The 22,782-nt window shown below is 45.9% G+C and overlaps 3 protein-coding genes and 1 pseudogene across 4 annotated transcripts; 2 read left to right on the forward strand and 2 right to left on the reverse strand.

Moving 5' to 3' along the window:
• Positions 1 to 422: 422 nt before the first annotated feature.
• Positions 423 to 4,043, forward strand: LOC136498978 (uncharacterized). Its single transcript, XM_066494674.1, has 4 exons — positions 423 to 1,376; positions 2,470 to 2,901; positions 2,997 to 3,309; positions 3,457 to 4,043. The coding sequence occupies exons 1-4, from the start codon at positions 882 to 884 to the stop codon at positions 3,627 to 3,629; spliced, it is 1,413 nt and encodes a 470-aa protein (XP_066350771.1). The 5' UTR covers positions 423 to 881; the 3' UTR covers positions 3,630 to 4,043.
• Positions 4,044 to 4,274: 231 nt separating this feature from the next.
• On the reverse strand, positions 4,275 to 11,929 carry LOC136498979 (actin-related protein 3-like). 2 transcript variants are annotated; one of them, XM_066494675.1, is made up of 10 exons: positions 11,577 to 11,925; positions 9,567 to 9,801; positions 9,226 to 9,480; positions 8,674 to 8,820; positions 7,065 to 7,157; positions 6,569 to 6,688; positions 5,362 to 5,472; positions 5,146 to 5,271; positions 4,932 to 5,024; positions 4,275 to 4,687 (listed from the first exon to the last, which is right to left on the reverse strand). In XM_066494675.1, exons 1-10 carry the CDS (start codon positions 11,621 to 11,623, stop codon positions 4,607 to 4,609), a joined length of 1,308 nt encoding a protein of 435 aa, XP_066350772.1. In that variant the 5' UTR covers positions 11,624 to 11,925; the 3' UTR covers positions 4,275 to 4,606. The 2 variants fall into 2 exon arrangements, 1 of the variants encoding a protein (XP_066350772.1); XR_010769855.1 differs by lacking the exon at positions 4,275 to 4,687 and having other exon boundaries at positions 5,146 to 5,264; positions 11,577 to 11,929.
• A 1,624-nt stretch (positions 11,930 to 13,553) lies between these two features.
• LOC136501009 (uncharacterized) lies at positions 13,554 to 16,853 on the reverse strand (annotated as a pseudogene).
• A 3,245-nt stretch (positions 16,854 to 20,098) lies between these two features.
• Positions 20,099 to 20,743, forward strand: LOC136499435 (uncharacterized). The gene has a single exon (XM_066495091.1). The coding sequence runs from the start codon at positions 20,099 to 20,101 to the stop codon at positions 20,741 to 20,743; it is 645 nt and encodes a 214-aa protein (XP_066351188.1).
• The last annotated feature ends 2,039 nt before the right edge of the window (positions 20,744 to 22,782 follow it).

Below are 22,782 nucleotides of genomic sequence, written 5' to 3' on the forward strand. Positions count from 1 at the left end.
AGCTCTGCTTCAATGGTGAATTAGTTTTACTTTAGCTCCACGAGCAAGCTCCACTCGTGGAGATAAATTAGCCCTGTTCGCTTGAACTTATCAGCCGTACATTTTCAGCAAAATAACAGTGTTTTTCTCTCACAACAAATCAGCATCTGCATCAGCATCAGACGTTTTTCTAGCCAGCCGAATATGGTTTCACTTTCTAGTAAACCGTTTGATAAAATAGCTTTTCACGGTAGATAAAAACTATGAAAGATCTATATAATGTCTTTATCAATCAATGTACGTACATACTAGTTATTGCTATAGAGGTCCCGTTCTGAATTTTGGCTGAAACTGACTGAAAACATTATTCTGGCTGAATTATTATGAGAGAAAAATATTACTTTCTGATTAAAAAAATAACCCGAATAAATCGGTTTCTGGGTAAGCCGAACAGGACAGAGTGTGCATCAATGTAACCATCACTGGATATCCTTTCCCTGGCTTTGTTTTCAAGTGGACCAAACATTGCTTTCACGGCTTTGCACCTGCCCTCGGGCAGCTGCGCACACCTCAGCCAGCCACGCGGGATCCTTCTGGCATCATCCCTCTCCCTCACGCCACGTGTCCTTCCCTCCCCACGCCGTCTCGGGAGAGCCCCCGGAGCCCAAGCAAAGCACAAATCCCTCCCTCGACTCGAACCCACCGGGCACTCCACCGCGGGGCCCACTGGCTCGTGGGACAAGGTCTCCGTGGGCCCCCCGAGCGCGAGCCTTAAAAGGCCGGTCCACTTCCTCCTCGTTCCGACTGGACCAGTCGACCCCTCAACCGCCGGCCTTTTACAGCTCTGACCTGACCCTCCGGCGAGGCCAGTTCCTTTTCCTTCCTTCCCGCCCGCGGTCCGCATGGCCTCCACCGGCGACGGCCTCGCCGGTCCGCCTCGTCCGCCGCCGTCGCCGTCGCGGCCACCGGCCGAGACCCCGACCCCGAACCACGCGGCGATCTCGTCGCCGCTGCTGGAGCCCGCCGCGCCGGGCGCGGACGCGCCGCTCTCGCGGTGGCTGCGCCGCCTTGGGGCGTTCCTGTCGGCGGCGGGGCTGGCGGCGTCGACGCCGCTGGGCGTGGCCGCGGCGGCCTCCGCGCTCGCCGTCGTGGGCCTGGCGCTTCCCGCCGCGGTCGTCACGCTCTCCCCGTGCCGCGGCCGCCGCGGTGGATGCGACGACTTCGAGGTCGAGGTGTTCGAGGTCTGCGTCCTGCTCTCGCAGGCGGCCGCGGCCGCCGTCGCGCTCGCCTGCGTCTCCCGGAAGATGGCCATGTACGGCCTCCGCAAGTTCCTCTTCGTCGACCCGGACCTCGGCATGAGGATCCGATTCCAGAAGGAGTACGTCGCCAAGATCCAGGTGAGCAGATGTCGTGTTGCCCGCGCGATCTCGCCGGGATTATTCCTCGCTATCCATTCCCTGCTTCGGATTTATTTGAATTTGTATTAATACGGGAAGCAGTTAAAATCGAATGCTACAAGTAGTGTCCAAATCCGATAGTGAGAGCAGTTGCTATAAATGGCCACTACTCGTGTCACGTCTGATACTTCTACTTACTGCTGCCTCCACTAGTGGATAATTAGGTGTAAATTTGTCCCATTTTTTTTGCCAAATTTGGTCCAACTTTATGCACCTCAAGGAGGAATTGTTGAATTCAGGTGCCATTTGGGTGTTACTAGGAGACTTGGAGAATATTAAGGCTCTGATTGTCATTTTGTGCTTATAATATTTATTTGGATGCTTGCGTGTTGCATTGCAGTCTCTAGCGGCTTCTACTGAAACCTCATGTCTAGATCGTTGTTTGGCACTTCTGAATTTTCTGTTCCATGGTACATTGACATGTGGAGCCAGGGGGGCACACATGTCTGTTAGATGATAGATGTCTAGTCATGTTACCATAACGAATGGAGCTACAAATCCTAAAATTCCTTGTTTGATCTCTGCCGACTTGGATGCTTCGCTTTGTCCTTACTGAAGGACGAATCGATGTGGCTTATTCTTTCAGTTACGTATGTGATCTACATGTGCCTCCTTTATCTTACCATGTGAGTGGAGCTCTTGTGCGTGTGATACTCAGTTTGTGTCTGCCGACATATCTATTTGTCTTTCTTTACTGTTTAGACACGGAAATGCATGTTAGGGGCGGGTCAAGGATTTGGGATATGGAACAGGAAGTGTAGTATTTCCTTTGCTTTGTTATTACCATTATGATTTTTTTTGTTAAATGAAGTACACATTTCCATTTCCTATTGAAGTGGTCTGACTGAAGAACGGCTCTTGCCCTCCCTAGATTTACCTTGAGAATTCTAGTGGAAATTAATCTAAAATTTTAAATTGGAAAACTTCATGTTTAATATAGCATCTATCATATCATCCATTAATCTTGCATCATGCTAAGACCTTTTGGTGTATCTAATTTTATGTTAACAAGTGTTGCAACCCCTTGACACAGGACTTCTTCCGCACTCTTACATGGTGGATAGTGCCATGCTTTGTTGTGAAGGTCACCCGGGAATTCTTCCGCTTCTCCCACATCTTCCAGGAGTCAATTTGGAGAGCCTGCGTTGTATTTTTCGCTTCCATCATGTCATGGATGTATTTGACAACAATCATATTGTCGTCCTGCATGCTCTTCAACTTGGTCTGCAATCTGCAAGTTATCCACTTCGATGACTATGGCAAGCTTCTGGAGCAAGACGCGGATCCTCTGGTCTATTTGAAAGAGCACCTGCAGCTCCGCCACAATCTCTCCAAAATTAGTCACAGGTTCCGCATGTTCCTCTTGCTGCTCTTCCTTTCTGTTACAGCAAGCCAGTTTGCCATTCTTTTGAAGACGACAGCTTACAGCGGGCCAATCAATTTCACCAATGGAGGTGACATTGCTGTGAGTACCTCATGCTTTTACATTATCTTATCCTTCTGCATAATGTGGTGCGAAATCGAGTCACGAGCACATTTCCTTTTCCTCTTATACTGCAGGTGTCTTCAGTTGTTCAAGTTGTCGGTCTTGTCCTCTGTTTGCACGCTGCTGCTAAGATCTCCCACAGAGCTCAAAACATTGCTTCATTGGCTAGTCGATGGCACGCGTTAGCAACATGCTCTACTGATTCCACTTACGTGAACACCCCAAACAGTTCTGGGAACCTTGTGCCCTTTCCTGCGCATCTGTTTCTGAGAGATTTCTCGGAAAGTGATCTGGAGTCCCTGGACAGTGGGTCGCTTCATGGCAGTTCTCATGGCACAGCTCAGTTGGCTTCGTACATGTCTTCGTACCACAAGAGGGAATCACTTGGTAAGTAATACACAAAACTGGCGTTGATTGTCCAGTGCTTAATCTTCAACCATCCAATGTGATAGTTTGAAGATCATGCTTCACAAGACCACAATATTCACATCGTTTCAGTGCTTATGCTCTGCTTCTCCTCTGCATGATTTTCAGTGTTGTACCTGCTGTCCAACCCAGGCGGCATCACGATATTTGGCTGGATCGTCGACCGAGCATTCCTAAACACCATCCTGATGCTCGAGTTAACTCTTGTGCTCTTCGTGCTTAGCAAGACCGTTGTGATCCCGGCCAAGACACTGGTACACAGCTACATCGGGTTCCCGTGATTACAACAATGTTGCGAATCTGCGTTGTACAGATTGAAGCATTCAGGTTCAGGTTCAGGATCGGTTAGGAGATGGGATTTGATGACAGGTTGCCGGGGTTTGCACGCCAGAGTGAGAGAAACCGGTAGGAATGGTGGCAGATTTGGTCTTGGTCCAGAAAGCGCACAAATCATATGCGCTGCCAATCCAGTCATTCAGACTTTCAAAGAAAATCCAGGCATTCAGCGTGCTGCAGGCTGAAGCCTGGTTGAGGGTTAGGGTCGTGACGTGTACAGTTTTGGGCGGGTAAGTGATCCGGGGCTTCCATTCTTTATGCCGTGTATATAATAATAATATAATACGCAATGTATATGTACTAATATACTATAAACGAATATGATATAAAAAGTATATTTTTCTACCTTCTTTAAGTCATGGAACGGTCATTTAATAAATGTATATATACAACCCTGACGAAATGTGCCATGCGATCATTTGGCACTCTTTACGACACCCTCTCTCTGCACTCACTAAAAAAATGATTGACGAGATGAATTGTTGAAAGTAGGGATACCATATTATTTAATTGAAATAAGGTGCTCTGCTTCTGTTCAAGATCATCCACGACAAATTTCTTTAGTCCACACACAGTATTGTCGAACAGAGTCCTAAATTTAGCCTGACTTCTTATTAATAAGAGTACCCTCTTATGTAAATCTGTCTGAAGAAGCTAATGTAAAAGAATAACCAATATTTTTCCTCTAAACTGTCCAAGGTTATGGCTACAATCAAGCACCTCGAACAGGAACCAAGCTGATGGCTATACACAACAATCGACGCAGAACACAGAACAAACAACTAGTACAGACAGAGCTACAAATCTTGTCATGGTGGCCCGACAATGGTTGGGACGGACCAAAAAAGAATCAAAATTGACTATATTCCATCGAAGAAACCTAAATGAGCTCACCTACTAGAGGATGGGTTGTGAGGAAAATTCAGTACATTCCTTTGAAAACTGGGCTTGTTCTGCAGATGCTGGCTCCATGTTCCTCGTATTCCTCCTTTGTGTGGCAAAACTGCATGAGAAAAGGGAAATCACTTAGATTTCATTTGCACAAAATGAATTCACGAGGAATAATTGTATTCATAACCATGTTCATAACTCAGTTATAACACTGCTTTATAGCGTTATGAACTCACGCATTGCAATTCACCACATTTTAGTGGCATTATAAGTTTATATCAGATAGCAGAAATACAGGCATGATTACTGAAGATTGCCAGTTTATTGTGGCCCCTAGAATGTCAAGTGGCAGGTACCTCAAAGAATTCAGGGTTAGATGCAGCTACTGACCCCCCGAACCAAACTGCGTAACTCTGTATTGGATGAGCAACCACGTTGACTTCAATAGGCTGACAACAGGGAGAAGGTAAAATTAAATGGCAGTACAAAGCACATAACATTATTCACATGTAGCCTATCGACTACAACAGTATATTAAATGGCGACTGCGAATCAATCATCTGTACTTACTTTCACTTCCACACGATGACGGGCATTAGTCGCAGCAACACGCTCATCCACTATCTTCTTTATATCATTTTGGAGTCTCTTGTGGAAGTCTTTAAACATGGTAGATCCACCAGATAATACTATATTCTACAAAAAAAAAAAATTCTGATAAATGTCACAGCATTCACATATATCACTTCCCATCTTAGATATCCATGCAGGGTTTGGAGAAAGCACCTTGTACAGAGCTCTCCTTGTGTCAATTGGTGCAGACTGAACACAGTTATCAATCAACTCAGGTAAAGGAGTGGAGAAATCGGCAGAGTAAATCTCAGGATTGAAGAAGATCTGCATTTGTTGGTAGATGGTTAGAGATGCACACTTAATTCCAACTTTAAAAAATCATGACCAACTGTACAAAGTTAAAAGTTTATTCTAACAAAAAGGTTAAATACCAACAAAATTAAGCTCAAGGCAAAACGCGCTTATAATTTCTAGCACCTAATAACCTTTTCAAGATATATTTGATAACACCCATTTTTAGTGCCAATTTCATACCCATGATGTACGGGAACAATTCTGAACTACTACAAAAGCTTATCGATATCACTTGACAGTGTAAAAATTATGCACATGGTAGTATTCCATTGGAGGTAGAGACCGATGTTTATAGAGTAACTACAAGGAGGTAATGAACCAAGATAGTGCCAAAGGTTAAGACAGTTCCAGAGAATAATAGCAATTGGCAAGTATTTCATTTTGTGGATGAACCAAGGAAACCATGATCTCAGTTCCTAAATAGTAGCAAATCTATATGCCAAAAGATGCTTCTATAAGTATGCAAGACTGTCATCCGCAACTCTACATCTACAAATCCATTCATTGATGTGACCTCATTCTTCAAGTTGGTCATAAATGTTACATTCTAATATGAAGCTTTAGTTCAGTATGACAATGTAAATGACTACAGTTCATAGAAACAAATAGTGCTGCAATCATATGAACGGCAGATTGGCAATCCTTGATCCGTGTTCCCATGAACTCCATTGATATAGCCACAGGACAAGAATAAGTACAGTGTGAAATGGCCATGCAGTGAAGTCTGTACATTCACATTGCTAACCAGTTCCTTTACTACACAATTAACAGAAAGAAATGCTCACAAGAATCCCGGATATCTTGTATGAATCTTATCTCTTAATTTACAGCTACAATGAGTTAAATTTCTTAGCTTTCAATGTATTTACTATATATGAATTATCAGAGTAATGTAAGATCAAAAGCCATAATAAATTCATCACTGCAACACTGTGTAATTGACACTCAAAAGATGATTGTTAGCCATAATATTATACCATTTTGGATGAATAGTTTGGGAACAACAAGACTATTGCAGTTTTGATGACAGACTATTGCAGTTTTGATGACAGAATAGGGAATAAACCTCTGGCCCAAGAAAGCGTTCATATCCAATGTCAATTGTATATGGGACCCCAGTCTTTGGTTTAACAGCTGTCCAATGTTTGATGTACTTATCAGGCTTCTTGTCATGCTTCTTGAACTCCTGAAATTGTAATGGAGATGCATAAGAATCTAAATCTTTCTGTTTGTTTAACATAGATGCCAACTGTATGGCCTCTTGCTAGAAGTACTAGTTATATCAAACTTGCCACATATATATTTGTAAAAGAAAACAATGCATAAAACTAGTCTACATGTTGAGAAGCTGAAGACCAAAAGGTATCTACAGTCATTGTTAAGCAACACAAGCAAATATAAAATAACATTAAACAGATTCTCCAACCAGGTCAAAAGTAGTATTTACACAGGGAACAAGTTTTACAAGCATGTTTAACTTCATTAGGGGGACTTCAACTCCCATTAAACAATTTTACTAGTTCTGAAGAGTTGAAGACCAATGGATAATAAAAAGTCAATACCTTGACAATGTCTGAACAAGTATAGCAATACATTTCTTTCACTTTACGAGATATATCTAAAGAATCCTCAGGTGGCAAAAGCTCACCTCTTTCCTGCAAAACCGCCAGATGACACTAGTCAATAACAGAACTTATAATGTAATACATCATCAGCAGGACAGCATCCATGCACCTGAGAAAATCCATCCAGCTTTTACAGAGGACCACAAGAGAATACCTCAAAAGTAGAAGTAAATATTGAGAGCATAAAGGACTAATACCAATCAGTACAACTCTAATTGCGAATATGGTTCTGCAGTCAGATGCAATTTCTCACCAGGTGGCTAATCATGGTAATATGAGAATTCCCCATTTTCAAGTAAATATTTTTCCCAGTCACACAATAATAGTCAAGGATAGGATAGCATTCAAATACTATATACTCTCTCCGTTCAAATTATAAGTCATTTTGTTTTTTCTAGGTACATAGCCTTTGCTATTATCTAGACATAGCGTTCTAGGTGCATAGCAAAAACTAAATATTTAGAAAAGCCAAAACAACTTATAATTTGGAACAGAGGGAATAGGAATTAATGAATAACGTACCATTCAATTTATTCTAGAAGAATGGCCAAAATAACAAGTATCCGGATTTTATGTGTTACTGATTGAATTTCTAGTGATAATGTATGATCTGCACGCTAACACTTTGGAGGGTCAAAACTTGATTTCCTGAGACAAGGCTGGCCAACATTTTAAGGTATTGTCATTAACAATGTGAATGGATTAATATAACATAACTGAGTACGAGCTATGCTAATTCATCCACACATCATCTCTGTACATAAAACAAGAGTAACACTAGCATTAAGAATAACAAGCAATCCAGCAAAAAAATATCTAGGGCCGACCCAATCTACGTTTCACTTGCAGACTTGCCACATGAGCGGATCCAGGATAGAGAATCATAGATGTCACTACTGTTCAAAAGCATCATTATTGGTCTTGTTTTTTTGGATCAACAACATTTTAGCCTGGGATATCAAAATATCCATTGCTGTCCCCAGTCACAGCACTAAAATAGCCTGGTTTTGCCCCTGTTTCCATGCAGCAGGCAGCATTCCCACTGACATTGACCAACCTGCAGTCTTATCTAATAATCAATCTTGTTGAGCAATCCAGATCAATATTCTCGCATTTTACAATACTTGTTGTTGGCATCCATAAAACTCAAATCATTACATTTTTCCTATGCAAAACATATTGAAACAATATGTAAACATGTCTGCTTGGTGTAAAAAAAACACCAAGTTTATTATAATGCTAAAATAAACCTTTGATTTAAGAGCACAGAACCGGAGATCGATACAGCCCTAATTAGGAACAATACGAGAAATTTTGCATCTGAAAGTAATTACAACAAAAGAAGGGCGGGCCTGGTATAGTGGTGAGAGCTGTCTCACCGAGTCACCAGGTCGCGGGTTCGAAGCAGCCTCTCCGCAGATTTTGCGGGGGGAAGGCTTGCCTCGGGTTTTCCCTTCCCCAGACCCCACTCATGTGGGAGCCTCCGGCACTGGGTCTGCCCTTTTTTTTAAAGTAATTACAACAAAATTTGGAGTGCATGATGTACCTGTAAAAGCTGCGAAACAAACTGGGTTACATCACTTCCGGAAAAAGGAAAAGACTTTATGCTACTCCCAATTACATAGCCATTTACAACTGGCACGACTTGTGGAGCTCCATCCCCAATATCAACTACTACTCCTGTCATATCAGACTGACAAAGTATATTGGCCAAAGTCAATGAGAAGCAATGTGCTCTACCACAGAATTTATAGGTATTAAATGAAAAAGGGTTAAGAGATTGGAACAATAAACAGTGATTGCTAGGAACTAAAAATGCCTGCCCTCAATCATGAGTTCCAGAATTTGACAAGAAACAGATTATATATAAATAGTATGCTGCTGACGTTATTAAGACACATCATGATTCAAAGAAACATATATAATATAAAGGGGTGGCCGATCTTTGTGAGGGCATGAGATCACTACAATAACTTTATTTTTTCCATTTAAAAAAAAGATTCAATAAAAGCAATGAATGCCAATCAAGAAGATGCGGTTTACGCAGTAATAAATACTAGATAAACAAAGCATGAAAGGGGGTATTTTCATAACCTACCACGGTATCTGAATCGTCATCAGAAATACTTTTCAGATAGGCATATCCAGCAGAAAGGCTGAGGACAGACTGAACAGAAATATATAGTCCAGGGACATTGAAGGTCTCGAACATTATTTCTCCTGTACATTCACGACTTTCAGGTGTACTGACAGGACTATCTGTAAGAAGGAAATAGTGCTCTTCAGGATTGCAACGTAGATAATTGAAAATACATTGCTGCCAAAATCTCTCCATTGTATCCCAGTCATGAACCTACAGAACAGGAAAGAGGATAAGGCATATGGGGGTAGAACGCAAACGAAAGGACAACATCACTAAAAGGAAATGTATATACATACCTGACCATGACGGATTGGACTTCTTAGTGTGTACAGCCCACTAGATCTAAACCGTGACAGAGCCTCATCTCCAATAAAAAAATCAAGATCAGCCATGATGCCTGCATTATACTGCGCTATCCAGTTTGCACTACTCAACAGCTCTGTCTGGTCTAGAAAAGATTCGTTCGCAGCTACGACAGTAGGGAGAGTGAAAGACGGCTCTGAGTTCCCAGAAAATCCAAGTTTGCTATACCTGAACATAAGAGTATAAAAATCTTGTAAGAATAAGAAATGATGATAGTCATAAACTCATAGTAGAAAATAGGCGGTAAGTGTTAGTATGTCAAAAGAAGAAGAAGCAAAAGTGACATAGTTTAGCAATTGCGGAGAAATCAAAGCAATACAGAATCAATTATTACTGTTTATATCCTAAGAAGATTCATTTGTGGCTGTTATTACTTTAGGATCTGTTCTCGTGACTTTGTTAGTTGCTCATAAAAAGATATGGAATCTTAATGTGAGAACGATGCATGGGATCATAAACCCAGCATTGAAGACATATCCCTTAGAGCAACTCCAGCAGTAGCCCCCAAATTAGAGCCCCCATTTTATATTTGGATGCCTATCCCTATTTTTATTGGTCCAAATTTGTGCTTCCACTCCAGCAGTAGCCCCAAAACGAAGGCCCCCAAATCCATATTAGTAGACAATGACATAAGGGGCCCACTTGTCATTGGGTCAAATCTATCTTCTTCCCCTGACATCCACCCCACATACCATGACGCGTGCAGAACGAGCGCTCGCCTGTGCCGGCAGGGCTGCGAGGGCCGAGCTCGCGCGGCCAAGCAGAGGGTACCGAGCCCGCACGGCGGAGTAGAGGGAGGCCCGCACGGCGGAGCAGAGGGGAGCAGCGGGCCCGCGCGCACACGGCGGCGGCGGAGGAGAAGGGGCCGACGCCGGGGAGGAAAGGTCGCGGACGCCATGGCAGGGGGCGCGCGCTCGAGCTTGTGCATGCCCGGGTGGAGGAGAAGGGGCGCGGCGCGAAGGGGAGGAGCCGAGCCCTCTGTCCCTGCCTTCCGTGGATCTGGTCGCGCGGAGCTCGTCGGAGGAAGCCACCAGAGGGAGAGGAGCCGCGCCGCCGGTGCTCGATCTCGCTTCCGCGCGAGGGAGGAGAGGGAGCCGCGCCGCCGGTGCTCGCTGCCGCACTGGGACACCGCGACGCTCGTCGGAGGAAGCCACCGGAGGGAGAGTTGCAGCGCCCGCACGGATGGGGGCCGGGTTGTTGGCCCAACCAAAATGGGGTCTGGTGAGAGGATTTGGGTGCCCACACAAATTTAGGGTCCGTAGTAGGAGCCCTGCTGGAGTTGGATTTTTTACCTGAGCCCCCATATTTAGCTATGGGGGCTCAAGTAGGGGCCCTGCTGGAGATGCTCTTATATACAACCTAACTTGCTGGGAGCTGAGAGTACGGAAAAGTCACCGTGGAATATGCACCATAAAGTACCATAAAGTAAAGGCTACCACTCTAAAAGTTCTCTGTCCTGCTTGTGCATACTTGGAGAGAAACTGAGGAGCAGTCCCAACTAAACTAAAGGCTACCACTCTAAAAATTCTCTCCATATTACAAAGCAATCCCCAACTCTTCCCCTCACAACTGCACGGATTTATCCTGACTGCACAACAGCACAACCAACAAGAGCAGAACAGGCAGCTTGGCTTGGGTACTGTCTCCCAATCCCAGCCGACCATCTAGAATTCTAGACGGACTTGTCCTAACCTAACCAGTGCCTCCAAACTGTACAACGAGAATGTCCCACGACAAACCAAAGCCACGGGCCCCATCCCCTGGCACGGGCACCCATTTCAGGAGCCAACCGCGGGATCATGGCTGAAAAAGCTCGGCGAGAACCCCCCGAGCGCACAGGGGAATCGCGCGGCGATAGAGCAGTACTGGCACCAGCGACTACGAGGCCGGGTCGGAGACAGCGAGCTGGTGAGGAAGAGAGGGGTGGAGGGATCGGGGGTTACCCTGTGCCGTTGTCGATGACGATGGCCGGGCGCGCGGTGGCGTCCATGGCTGGCAGCTCCGTCGAGTCCCCGCCGGCTCATGCCTCCGCCGCCTCCGCCGGAGGGGCCGGGAGGCGGGGCATCGGGGTCCGCCGCGAACGAGGCCTCGCTCCCCCGGGGGCGCCCGATCGAGCCGAGCCGAGAAGGGTGGGCGTTGGCCGGCGGCGGGCTAGGGTCGGGCCGATCGATTAGGGATCGGATGGCGCGCGGGCTCGAGAGAGATTCGGGGCGGCGGGCGGGCGGTGCACCGCGCGTGGCGATGGGGAGGAGACCTCACGAGTTGGTTTGGTTGACGAGGGAAGCGGGAAGGAAGGAACCGGCCAGACCAGGCGAAGTCGAAGAGGTGGGTGGCTTTTTTTTTTTTTATGATCGAAGAGGTGGGTGGCTTGTCAGTTGTACTTGTGACTTGTGCCTGCCTGCCTGCCTGCGCGCCGCGTCTGTGGGTGGCCTCTGTCTGGCCCTGTCCGTGTCTGCGAAGTGGGTTGGGGTGGGGGCGCACTCACACTCGCTCCTATCCCGGGCCCACCTGGCAGCAACGGACTTCTGGCCATGTGTCCCCCGTCTTCTCTCTGATGATGCGGAATTGCGGACACTGCCAGTTTGGACTTCTCGGCTCGGATGAAAAAATTGTCGGACAGTACGTCGAATATGTATTGAACTTTTTTTTTTCTATAGTGCTATCTAAAGGATGAATGAGTCTTGTATTTTAGGTGTTATTGTTGGATTGTATCATCACATTAGCAAGTGTTTACAATAGGCATAGCATGAGCATTAGTCCAATAAGAAAAGACACACGCGTCAAATTTCTATATTTTCTTTTAATCAGATGGGTTGCTCCGCCAAATAACACTTTTTTTTTATCAGTGTAAAAACTTCTAATCAGAGTTCTCCTTTTGTTATTTGCTTATTATTCTTCTAATTTTCTATGGATGCCTTTTGGGCCCGTTCGAAGCTGCAGCATAATGTAGCTGAAGCTGCCAGAAGCAGAAGCGAACACAGCCTCATGGACACAGTTTGATTTACCGTTATCGATTCATATTCAATGAGTATATAAATTCAACACTTTGCATGGCTGTGTATCTTTCTTTTAATTAGGCAGCCATAATAGGCTTTGTCATGTATTTATCTCAATCCACGTGTGTTGAAGTGAATTGTAGTAGAATTGAACTAAATTTCATGCCATTCCACTTGCGGATTAAGATGGATACACATACATCCAAACAAAACCTTAGGATGCATGGAACTATTTTTTGGTCAGCAGCAACGCCATGCATTTAGCCGTCTCCAAGCAAATGTAAATTTCCTTTCGCAATCCCAAACAGAAAAACCATGCCACAAGTTTTCTTCTCCCAATATAAAACAGCTACCAAGCCGGCTCATGTCAGCTTCGCCATCTCAAATGAACTTACCATCAGGTGTAGCAACAACAAAAGGCGAGGCTACCACAAACCAAACAACCAGAAAGGATACAGATAAGTCATATAAGTCGTACTATTAAATAACTTGATCCATCATAAAGGTTCTACTTTCTAGCCCGCATAGGGTGCCGTTACAGAACAGCCAACGCCCAACGAGCAGCCATGTGCCACTACCAAGTTCATTCGGCTACTATACAAAGCCATCCAGACAGCCAGGTTGTACTCCCAGACTTATTTGCAGTTCAATGATGTGGCTAAACCATTTCATCCTAACAATTCCTCACATCTCACAAAACTAGGTTCACTGCTCAACTATACAGCATGAGATCAGAAAACGACCATGTGCTCTCGCTCCTCACTTAAAAAAAAGAAAGAAAGAAAAAAAAACTGGCAACAACTCCATGCCCTGTACACCCCTTGTTAATCATCCTGGATAAGATGGGTCATAGGAAGCATTAGACAGACAGCATCGGTACCCAAACACAAGTTCACGTGTGAAAGGAACTTCCAACTAACCTCATCAGAAATCGTAGTCTTTAAGGTCCTTCTTGGAGTCGGCCAATTCCATCTCCACCATGCACTCCTCTTGGCTCAGAGGGGGGAGCCCGTTCTTGTGGCGCGCCTAGGTGTGCTTGTGCCACCCACTCTTGCAGTGCTCTCTGTATAGCTTGTCCCCCACGAGCACATCACACTCTCTGCACCTTCTCTGCTGCTTGCCTCGTGCACTGCCCTGGCTTTCACTAGAAATGCTCTGTTTCTGCATTCTCACTTATCTGAGCAACAGCATCGGGCTCCTTTGCAGGAGTTGCTTGTGGCACTTCAACACTGTCATGTTGCTCCACAGATGGACCACCCTCTGCATGCGCTGAGACAGACAGCACTTCCACCCTCCCTTGCACATCCTTCAGCCGCTCCTCACACGAGTGCAGAATAGATGGCTCAATCTCACATACCTGTAAAAAAGTATCCAAATCCACAGTTAAATGTAGTAAACTACTGATAATAAGGTTCAGCATAGAGAGGCATTTTGGTTTCAGCAAATTGATCCCATCAGCAACGCGAAAAAAGGAAAAAAACACTAAAACCAGCACACTTTGTAGGCGCATAATCTCCACCTATTCTTTCTAATTGGGGATCAGGCGCTAGGCACCTCCCATGGGCCAACTGGAGCGTTGCGATTTTTAAAAAATCAACTATAGGTAACAAGGACCAAGCTTCTAGGCGGCTGTTAATCATGTGAGACAAATAACTACTAGCCGATATCAGAATCACGTGACACACGAATGACCAGAAAACAAAAAAAGAATTAAAAGACTTACAATAGAAGGCTGAGTACCAGATTCATCCTTTGAAATCACAGTAGCATTCCATTCAGCAATCTTTTCCATCAGGCCAGTAAAATTGAGCTTTGGTGCAGTGAACCGCACCCTCAGTGGTGCACGCTTATGGGGAAGTGTTCTATGAGCTTCTTGATAACCTTTAGAGCCTGCAAGACCAAAGAGAACACCGATAAAAAAAAGCATGTAAGAGTGGTCGACAAAGGAATTTCACATGGTCAAGTAGCTCTGTGTCTATCATCATGTCCAGCGAGCAGCTAATATTGACAAGCTTCTAAGTACTATGCTATACAAAATATCGCCCATAATCATTCATTGAAGTATACAAATTCAGAATCAAGGTGTATCTGATACACAGTCAATGGCCATGCAAACTTTAGCTATGCTATCTTTGGTTATGCTATATGCGATGAATTCAGTGTTGTAAAACTTAAACCCAAAACTCAATCATTCGCCCATCCTATTAGCAATATTGCAGCGTTAGCAAATCCATCAGAAATAAGAAGGCACCTACCTTTTTGCATACAGCCAATTGTCAGGCACAAACACTGAACAGAAAATTCTCTATAGAATTCTGATACACAAACTGCTACCGCTGTTATCATGAAACAGCAGTATCTCCAGAAAATAGTGTCACCAGAAACCAGGACATATCAAGGTTAGGTTAATGGTGTTAAGTTGCAATTGCAACTCTACAGGAAGAGAAACGAGAAATTAATTCATGAGTCATCACATCATTGTTCTTGTTTCAATCTAGTATAGAAAAGAAAAAATTGGCCAGCTATTGAAACACACATAGATAAAGAGCAACAGGCTAAGGTATATATGATGATGAATTCAGTGTTGTAAAAATAAAAACCACCCCTACATGATGATAAATTCAGTGTTGTATAACAAAACTCAAACCCAATCGGTAGCCCTACCCCTACCTATTAGCAAAATTGCTGAATTAATAATTCCATCCAACCAGATGATGATATCTAGGTACCTGTTCCTTGGAGGTAAGATTTGGGTCGACAGCAAAATGTATCTCGTGCATGAGGCGCTCAATCATGGTGATGGTGTAGGGGCGGCGGGTCTCCGGGTTGATGGTCTTCTCCATGACGATGGTGGCGATATCACGGAACTGGCTAGAAAGCTGCAGCCTCCCTCTCCTTGCCGGAGACCTGGAGTTCCCATTTCTCCAGAATATGAAGAAGCAGCAAGACGTGGTCACAGGGAGGGAGCCTGGGGGACTGCATTGGATTGTAGAGGGGATTCGAAAGGTACCTAGATGCAGATTTGGGTCTGGTCATCGGTGCCGAAGGCCTTAATGAGGTCCTTGGACTTGGCGAGGACGCCCTTGGAGACGTTGGAGTAGACGGTGTGGGACTGGAGCACCTCGTCGATGTCCTTCTCGACGCGGGAGCGCCAAGGAGAGCACCTTGTTAGGGAAGCACGCGATCTCGAAGCGCTGGCCGTGCTTGCGCAGCTGCACCACCGCCCCGTTGGTGAGGCGCTTCTGCCCCACCGGCTGCACCAGGGTCCGCGACATCTTCAGGGCTGGCCACGAACGAGTCAAAACCCTAACTGAAGTTGGGGATGGCGACGGAGGTGTCATCTACCAACAATGGCGGGCCTAGGATTTTGGCCATGGGTATTGAAAATATGAAACGGTGTCAATTTTTTTTTGGCAACCTAATAAAATCCTAAAGCCTGGCATGTATAACACTGCATAGTTCTCTTGTATAACATATAGCAAATATATAAATTGAGCATGATTTCATAAATTCATTGAATAGTAAATCAATTTGCGGACTGACTCATTCTCCCTCATTACAATTTGATTTGCAAGTGATTCACAAAATTGTTGTGACTCATTCTCCCTCGTTACAATTTGATTTGCAAGTGATTCCCAAATTGTTCTGTAATGTATTGAATGGGAAATTGGGAAGCCAATTGACTGGGTTTGAACTTACAAATTTCAATCCAGAAGAAGAGAAAGGCCCCCTGCCGGGCGACCTGCGGATGGGCGGACCTGCGCTGCTCCCTACTCGCCGGCTGGCCGCTCGGAGCCTCAGACCGTCCTGTGCTGGGAGTCTCCACGACTTCGCGTCTGGCGGCTGCCGCTGTAGCCTGCGGCGCTACGCCCTAACTCCCTCGAGGTCGAGGCAGCGAGCGAGAGCGTGCGGGGTGCGGGAGAGCCGGGGAGGTCGAGAGGAGACGCCGATGTCCTGGTGCGGACGTGCCCTGGGGAAGATTTGGGCCGTGAGCCGGGCCTTCGGCTGAGGGGGGACAGTAGAAACATGCTGGAGGATAGGAAAGCAAGGGTCCATCATTCCTAGGAAAAGAGGGAAGGGTGAAAGGATCCAATGATTAGACGTAATCCAAAAGGAAATTAGTACGGACGGATTTTGACACCGGATATCCAATGAAAACCAGATGTCTAATCTAAGCTGAACCCCTACTCAAACTACAAGATCTACAATCTAAATGAGATACAATTCGTTACCACCACTTGTAGAGTGAATATAGAGTTGTGTTCCAATGATTCCTAGCACTCAAATATACCTAGTATTTCACAATAAATAGCACAAAACAACGAGAACAAGTAGATCACAAGAGACACAATTTAATCTGAGAGGTTCGGCCAAACCACAGGAATGCCTATGTACCCGTTGTTGAGGTGACCACAAAATTCAGAAGTCTATTCCACCTCCTTGCCTCTCTCAAAGTGATCACGAAGTTCACTTGAGAAATCCACTAACAAGAAATGGGTAATACAAACTTATTGAGGCGGATCCACAAGTTGGGAGCTCTCGGACAACTCCTTGCCATCTAGGATTTAAGAACCCAAGAGTAATAAACTCAAAGCAGGCCTTGTAGAAGTCTCAAATGTTCGAGAGAATCTATGTGAAGTTTACGGGCTCAAATCTCAACTGTGAAGCAAGTCTCCTCTCAAATCCACACTTAGAACAAGCTCTCAAGTCAAAGCAAGGTGTGTGTGTGTGTGAGAGAGAGAGAGAGAGAGAGGGGGGAATGGAGAGTAATGGCGCACGGGCGTTTTGGCTCAAGGTAGGTGAAGAGGTATGGCCGAAGAGAGAGAGGGAATTTAAATACGACCCCTCTCAGCCGTTGGAGTGTTGAAATGCCAAAAATCGGACCTCCGTTGGGAACTGGAGCTCCAAAAATGAATCTAGAGCAAGTTAGTCTACTCAGAACCAGAGCTCCGGTTTGGAGAACTAGACCTCTAGTGGAGGTGCTCAGGTTCAGAATAAATAATTTTAGAGTAAATCCCGGAGCTCCGGTTTGCAGAACTGGAGCTCTGGTAGGAGCTTTAAGCTAGGGCCAATTAAAAAATAGTTTTTGCTTAAACCTTTTTCGCAGGGATGTTTGGGTAAATAAAGGGGTTAGTTGGCCACTTTTTGAGCTTTGAGACACCTGCAAGATCAATACTTTGAATCTCTCTTTATAGTGCGGCATTTTCCTATACTCAAATGCGAAAGATAAAGAATATAAAACACTTTGATGCTCCATATGCCACAACTCATCTTTGAATAAACTGGAGGGTCGTTATTCCTTAAATGCGCCATTTTGACTTAGATTAAACCTGCTCAAACACTTGATAACAAATTAAATCTTTGATTGCTTGTCATTAATCCACCAAAACCCACAACGAGGGCTAATGCACTTTAAATCTCTCTCTTTTTGGTGACTGATGACAACCAAATCGAAGCTTACAAAAAATATTATAATTGAAACACATTTCAATTCATAATCATAGAATTTGCTCCCCCTAAATCTGTGCATATAGAATTGAATTGTTTCAAGGCCACGAAACACCACATTTGCACAAAATTAGGAAATGTGTGGGCTCCCCCTATGCATATGAATTTGTGGGGGATGCAACAATGTGTGAGGCAATAAAACTATGATGCATATATGACAAATATATATCACCCAATAAACAAAAAGAAACAATACATCATCACAAAGATATAAGCCGACACAAGCTAGCAACAATATGGTCTTGCATAAATGAAGTTCTACAACTAGCTTACTATCATTGTTCATCACAAAGTCTTACATAGCCCATACATAAATGTCTTGCCACGAGATTAAGGTCCAAACGTAGCACCACATAGATAAAGTCCATCACCAACATCACATGAGAGATAAAGAGGTCCACAAATGATACAGCATAATAGATAAAGATAGATAATAAATCGACATGAATGCACTAAGATCTTCTCCCCCTTGTCGTCAAGCACCAAAAAGGGAAGAAACAAGACAAATCTCAATTCATATCGAAGTCACGAAGATCAGTGAAGATGGTGGAGAAACCAACTGAAGAAGACGGGACATTGCCTGAAGGACGAGCGGGCTAGGGAGTCTGAAAGCCTTTGTGCTACCATTGCCACTGTTGCCCACTAGACTACTGCTGTTGCTGTGTGCAGGGCTGCTCTGTGTACTGCTGCTGGTCTCACTGAGTCTAAGAAGCGGACGGAGGAGAGGCAAGTTGTTGTAGTGGCTGACTGTATTGTGGGGCTGGCTCCCACTGATCCCAAGGCTGAGCTCGCTGGTCCGCATTGCTCCCTCATATGCATCCTCCTCAGGAAACTGAGAGTAGTCAAAGTGGCAAGTGGAGGGATCCAGGAGGCACCACAAACGCATCCTCACGAAGTGGAGAAACTGGAATATGTGCTTGGTCACAAAGCTGCCGAGTCCGACTGTCAATCCTCCTTATGTGTTCAGTCATGTGCAACTCAAACTGATATTGTCGTTCTGCGAAGTTTGCACACGCACCAAGCAGTGACTTCAACATCCTCACAATCAAGCTGCGCCGCTCACGGGGCTAAGAAAAGGTAGTCTGGAGATGGAGAAGCAGTAGGAGGAGCATGAGGTGAACCATGGATCCCCTGAGAAGTGCCACGAGAATGACTGCGCTTTGACTTAGCTTCTAAATCAATCTTGACTGGGAAAATACGGACCATGTACCACATCGGTGACATACTCAGTCTTAGTGACATGCTCAATCATCTTCATAATATATGGTGCAAGAGCGATGCTCTTTTGATGATTGCAGCTGCATTGCAATATTCCAATCCAAAATCAAATCAAATACACAAAGTTGCGAACCAAAAGATTGAGATACTGAAAAAATGGCTTCATGTTGTTAGCCTTGCCAATGTTGTCAAGTTCTGCATCAGCGACATACATGTGAGCTGTGTCCTCATTGGTAGGCACTTTGTATGTAGAAAGGACCATTTTCTCATTATTGTCATAGTCAGCACAAGTGAACCCAAGAATTGTGGCAAACGTAGCATATGAGCATGGATAATCCACACCCTCAATAGAAAAGTTAATTGCTTGGCCTAGATGGGTGTTGTTTGCATCACCACAAATCCAAAGGGTGGCATAAAATTGTGCTATAACTTCATCCGACCAATTATATCTAAGGCACATGATGTGCTTATTACAACCCTTGGCAGCTAACAAATTTAAGGCTTGAGACTTGAGAGAGAGGTTCATCATTTATAGACAAGCAACGATCCCAATCAATGAATCTGTGCCTAAAAAGCTTGTTGCTTTTGCCGAATTTTTTACAATTTGGCCCTTTTTTTAAAGTTTCACACAAATAGACCCCTGGCAGAAAGAATTCAGGAAATGGACCCTTAGCTCGGCGCCATTTATGCTGGCGCCGAGCTTGGCGCCACCGTCTCTGGCGCCGAGCTCCTGGGCACGATCGATGCCCTGCCAGGGGGCTCGGCGCCAGAGTGACTGGCGCCGAGCTCGGTGTCGTAGATCTTGGCGCCGAGCTCGGCGCCAGTCACTCTGGCGCCGAGCTCGGAAATATCTACCGAGCCTGCCCCGGTCCTCTCTCTTCTTCCTCTCGTGCCCTAGCCCTGCTGACACCGCCGCCCTTGCCCGCGCCACCGCCGCCTCCGCGCCCGTGCCACCTCGGCCACCACCGCGCCGCGCCCGCGCCGACGCCACTGCTCGGCATCGCGCCCGCGCCGCGCGCCGAGCCCGCGCCCCAGCGCCGACCGCGCGCCGCCGCGCCTGCTTCCGCGCCCGCTCCCACGCCGCGCCGCTCCAAGCCCGCACCACGGGCTGCCTCCGCAGCCCGTGCCGCGCCCCTCGCCGCGCCGACCCCGCCCCGCCCCGCCGCCCCGCACCGCGCCCGTCGCCGCGTCGAGGCCCCCCCACCCCGCGCCGTGCCCCTCGCCGCTCCGAGGCCGCGCCTGCTCCCGCGCCCGCGCCCGAGGCCGTGCCCGCGCCCCCCGCCCCGTGCCGCACCGAGGCTGCCCCGCGCCCCGCGCCGCGCCCCTCGCCGCGCTGTCTCCCGTGGTTGGCCGCCGCACCGCGCCTTGCCCTCCACCGTCGGCCCTAGGCCGCGCCCGTCGAGCCGGACTCGTCGCGCGTAGCCCCGGGCATCCCGCGGTCGCCGCACGCCACCGCTGTCGTCTGTCGCGCCACCGTAGTCGTCTATCTTCGGCCTGACCCACGCCCATCGTCCGCCGGCCCAGACAGGTAAAAATTATGAATATGCAATGTACCTACTTAGTTGGTATTTGTAATTTATTAGTTAATGTGATGACTCAGGTAGTTGACTTAGTTAGTGATCTAGTGAGATATATATGTAGATAGATAGAAACATAGACACATAGGCACATAGATATAGTTAGATAGCTACTTAGATATGTAACATTTTTAGTTATCTACCTATGATCTAGCTATTTAGTGAGTACATTGTAAATATATTCGTAGTTATTATCTTGATTACTTTGTTTGTAGTTAGAAAGTACTTGTTAGGTACTATCTATCGTCTAATTTGGACTAAAGGAAATGTGTTTCGTTACTTGTTTGAAATAGATGGATAACCTAGTGACCATATATCATGGAGGCACCGTTGAAAGTGATCGCTATGGATATGTTGAGTTTCTTGACATGCAAAGCGTGCCTGTGCTATTCAATGATAGACCTTCATTTAGTGACATGGTTGCAAGGGCTCGGGAGGAGCTGCATTGCCTTGGAGATGATGGCATTGTAGTTGATGGTGTACTACACCTAGGTTGTCCTCCGAACATCTTTAGGCGAATGATCTCAATTGGTTGTGCGGATCAGTGGAAGAACTATGTAAGATCGGCTATGAAGAGCCAGCTGCAATGTTTGGATGTGGTTGTGCATCGGGTGTTAGTTGATCCCATCCCTCATGGGTTTACCCCAACAATGGATCATTAGGCATACATTGACCCTCCCGTTCTGGAACCTTACCTGCATGTGCAGATTGCACCTATGGTTCCCGATGCTCAATCTGCCCCTAATATGGTATTTGGAGATGGTTGTTAGACTCATTTTTCTGTGGCAGATCCTCCTTATGAGATCCCTTTGACACAGAATCAACCGAGTAAGTGTCTTAACCGCATGGGCTTACCCCATTCCTTACATCTATTTCTTTCATTCTTTCCTCATTTCTGTAATGATGTTGCAGGAGACATTCCTGAGAATGTGGATGTGCCTCCTGTTGCTGCGCAAGTGCAGTTTGGAGATGGATTCCGTGGGTCAAATAGTGTTGAAATTATGTATGATTCGGAGCCATATGAGATGGCTAGGGCTCTTGATTCTGATGATGATCGCCCTGTTGGAGAGCTGACGGAGAGTGACGTTGAGATGATGAGGCGTATCTTTCCCGACCGCCGTGATCCTAGAGTTCACGAGTTTAGCGATCTTGCTCATTCCGATCAGGCGTTTGTAGAAGGACGTGATGATGAGCTCCTAGAAGCTCCTAAGGCCGGTCCTAACATGGTAATTGAGAATGGGAGGGTGTTCAATGACCTCCCTGCTTTGAAGAGGTGGTTGCAGGCTTTTGTAGTGATACGAAAGAGGCCTTACAGGGTATTGCATTCATATGTGGAGCGCCATTACACAGTTGTGTGTGAGAAGGAATGCTGCCCATGGAGGGTTTGTGCAAGGAAGCAACAGGTAACCGAAAAATGGAAGATCACAAAAGTTGTCGGGCCACACAATTGTGCTGACCATGAGCTGACACTGAGGCATCGGCAGTTGACATCTACCCTCATTGCCAAGCGGTTGATGGGAATTTTGCAGGGAGAACCCAACATGAAGGTGAGGACAATTATCAGGACCGTTGAAGCGTTGTATGGAGGATATGTGATAACTTATGGTAAAGCATGGAGGGCTAAGCAGCGAGCGTGGAAGATGATATATGGGGACTAGGAGGATGGGTATGGGGACTAGAAGGATGATGTCAAGGGTAACTTTGATCTGTTCTAGGAGGCTGCTCGACAGCTTGAGGACAAGTACTTTAAGGAAAAGTTGGAGCAGGTCAGAACCGCATCAAATGCAGAAGGTAGACAATGGCTCACTGGTTTGATGAGGGATTTGGAGAAATGGACGAGAGCTCATGAT

This window comes from Miscanthus floridulus, chromosome 13 (assembly GCF_019320115.1).
Source record: "Miscanthus floridulus cultivar M001 chromosome 13, ASM1932011v1, whole genome shotgun sequence".
Taxonomy (NCBI): Eukaryota; Viridiplantae; Streptophyta; class Magnoliopsida; order Poales; family Poaceae; genus Miscanthus; species Miscanthus floridulus.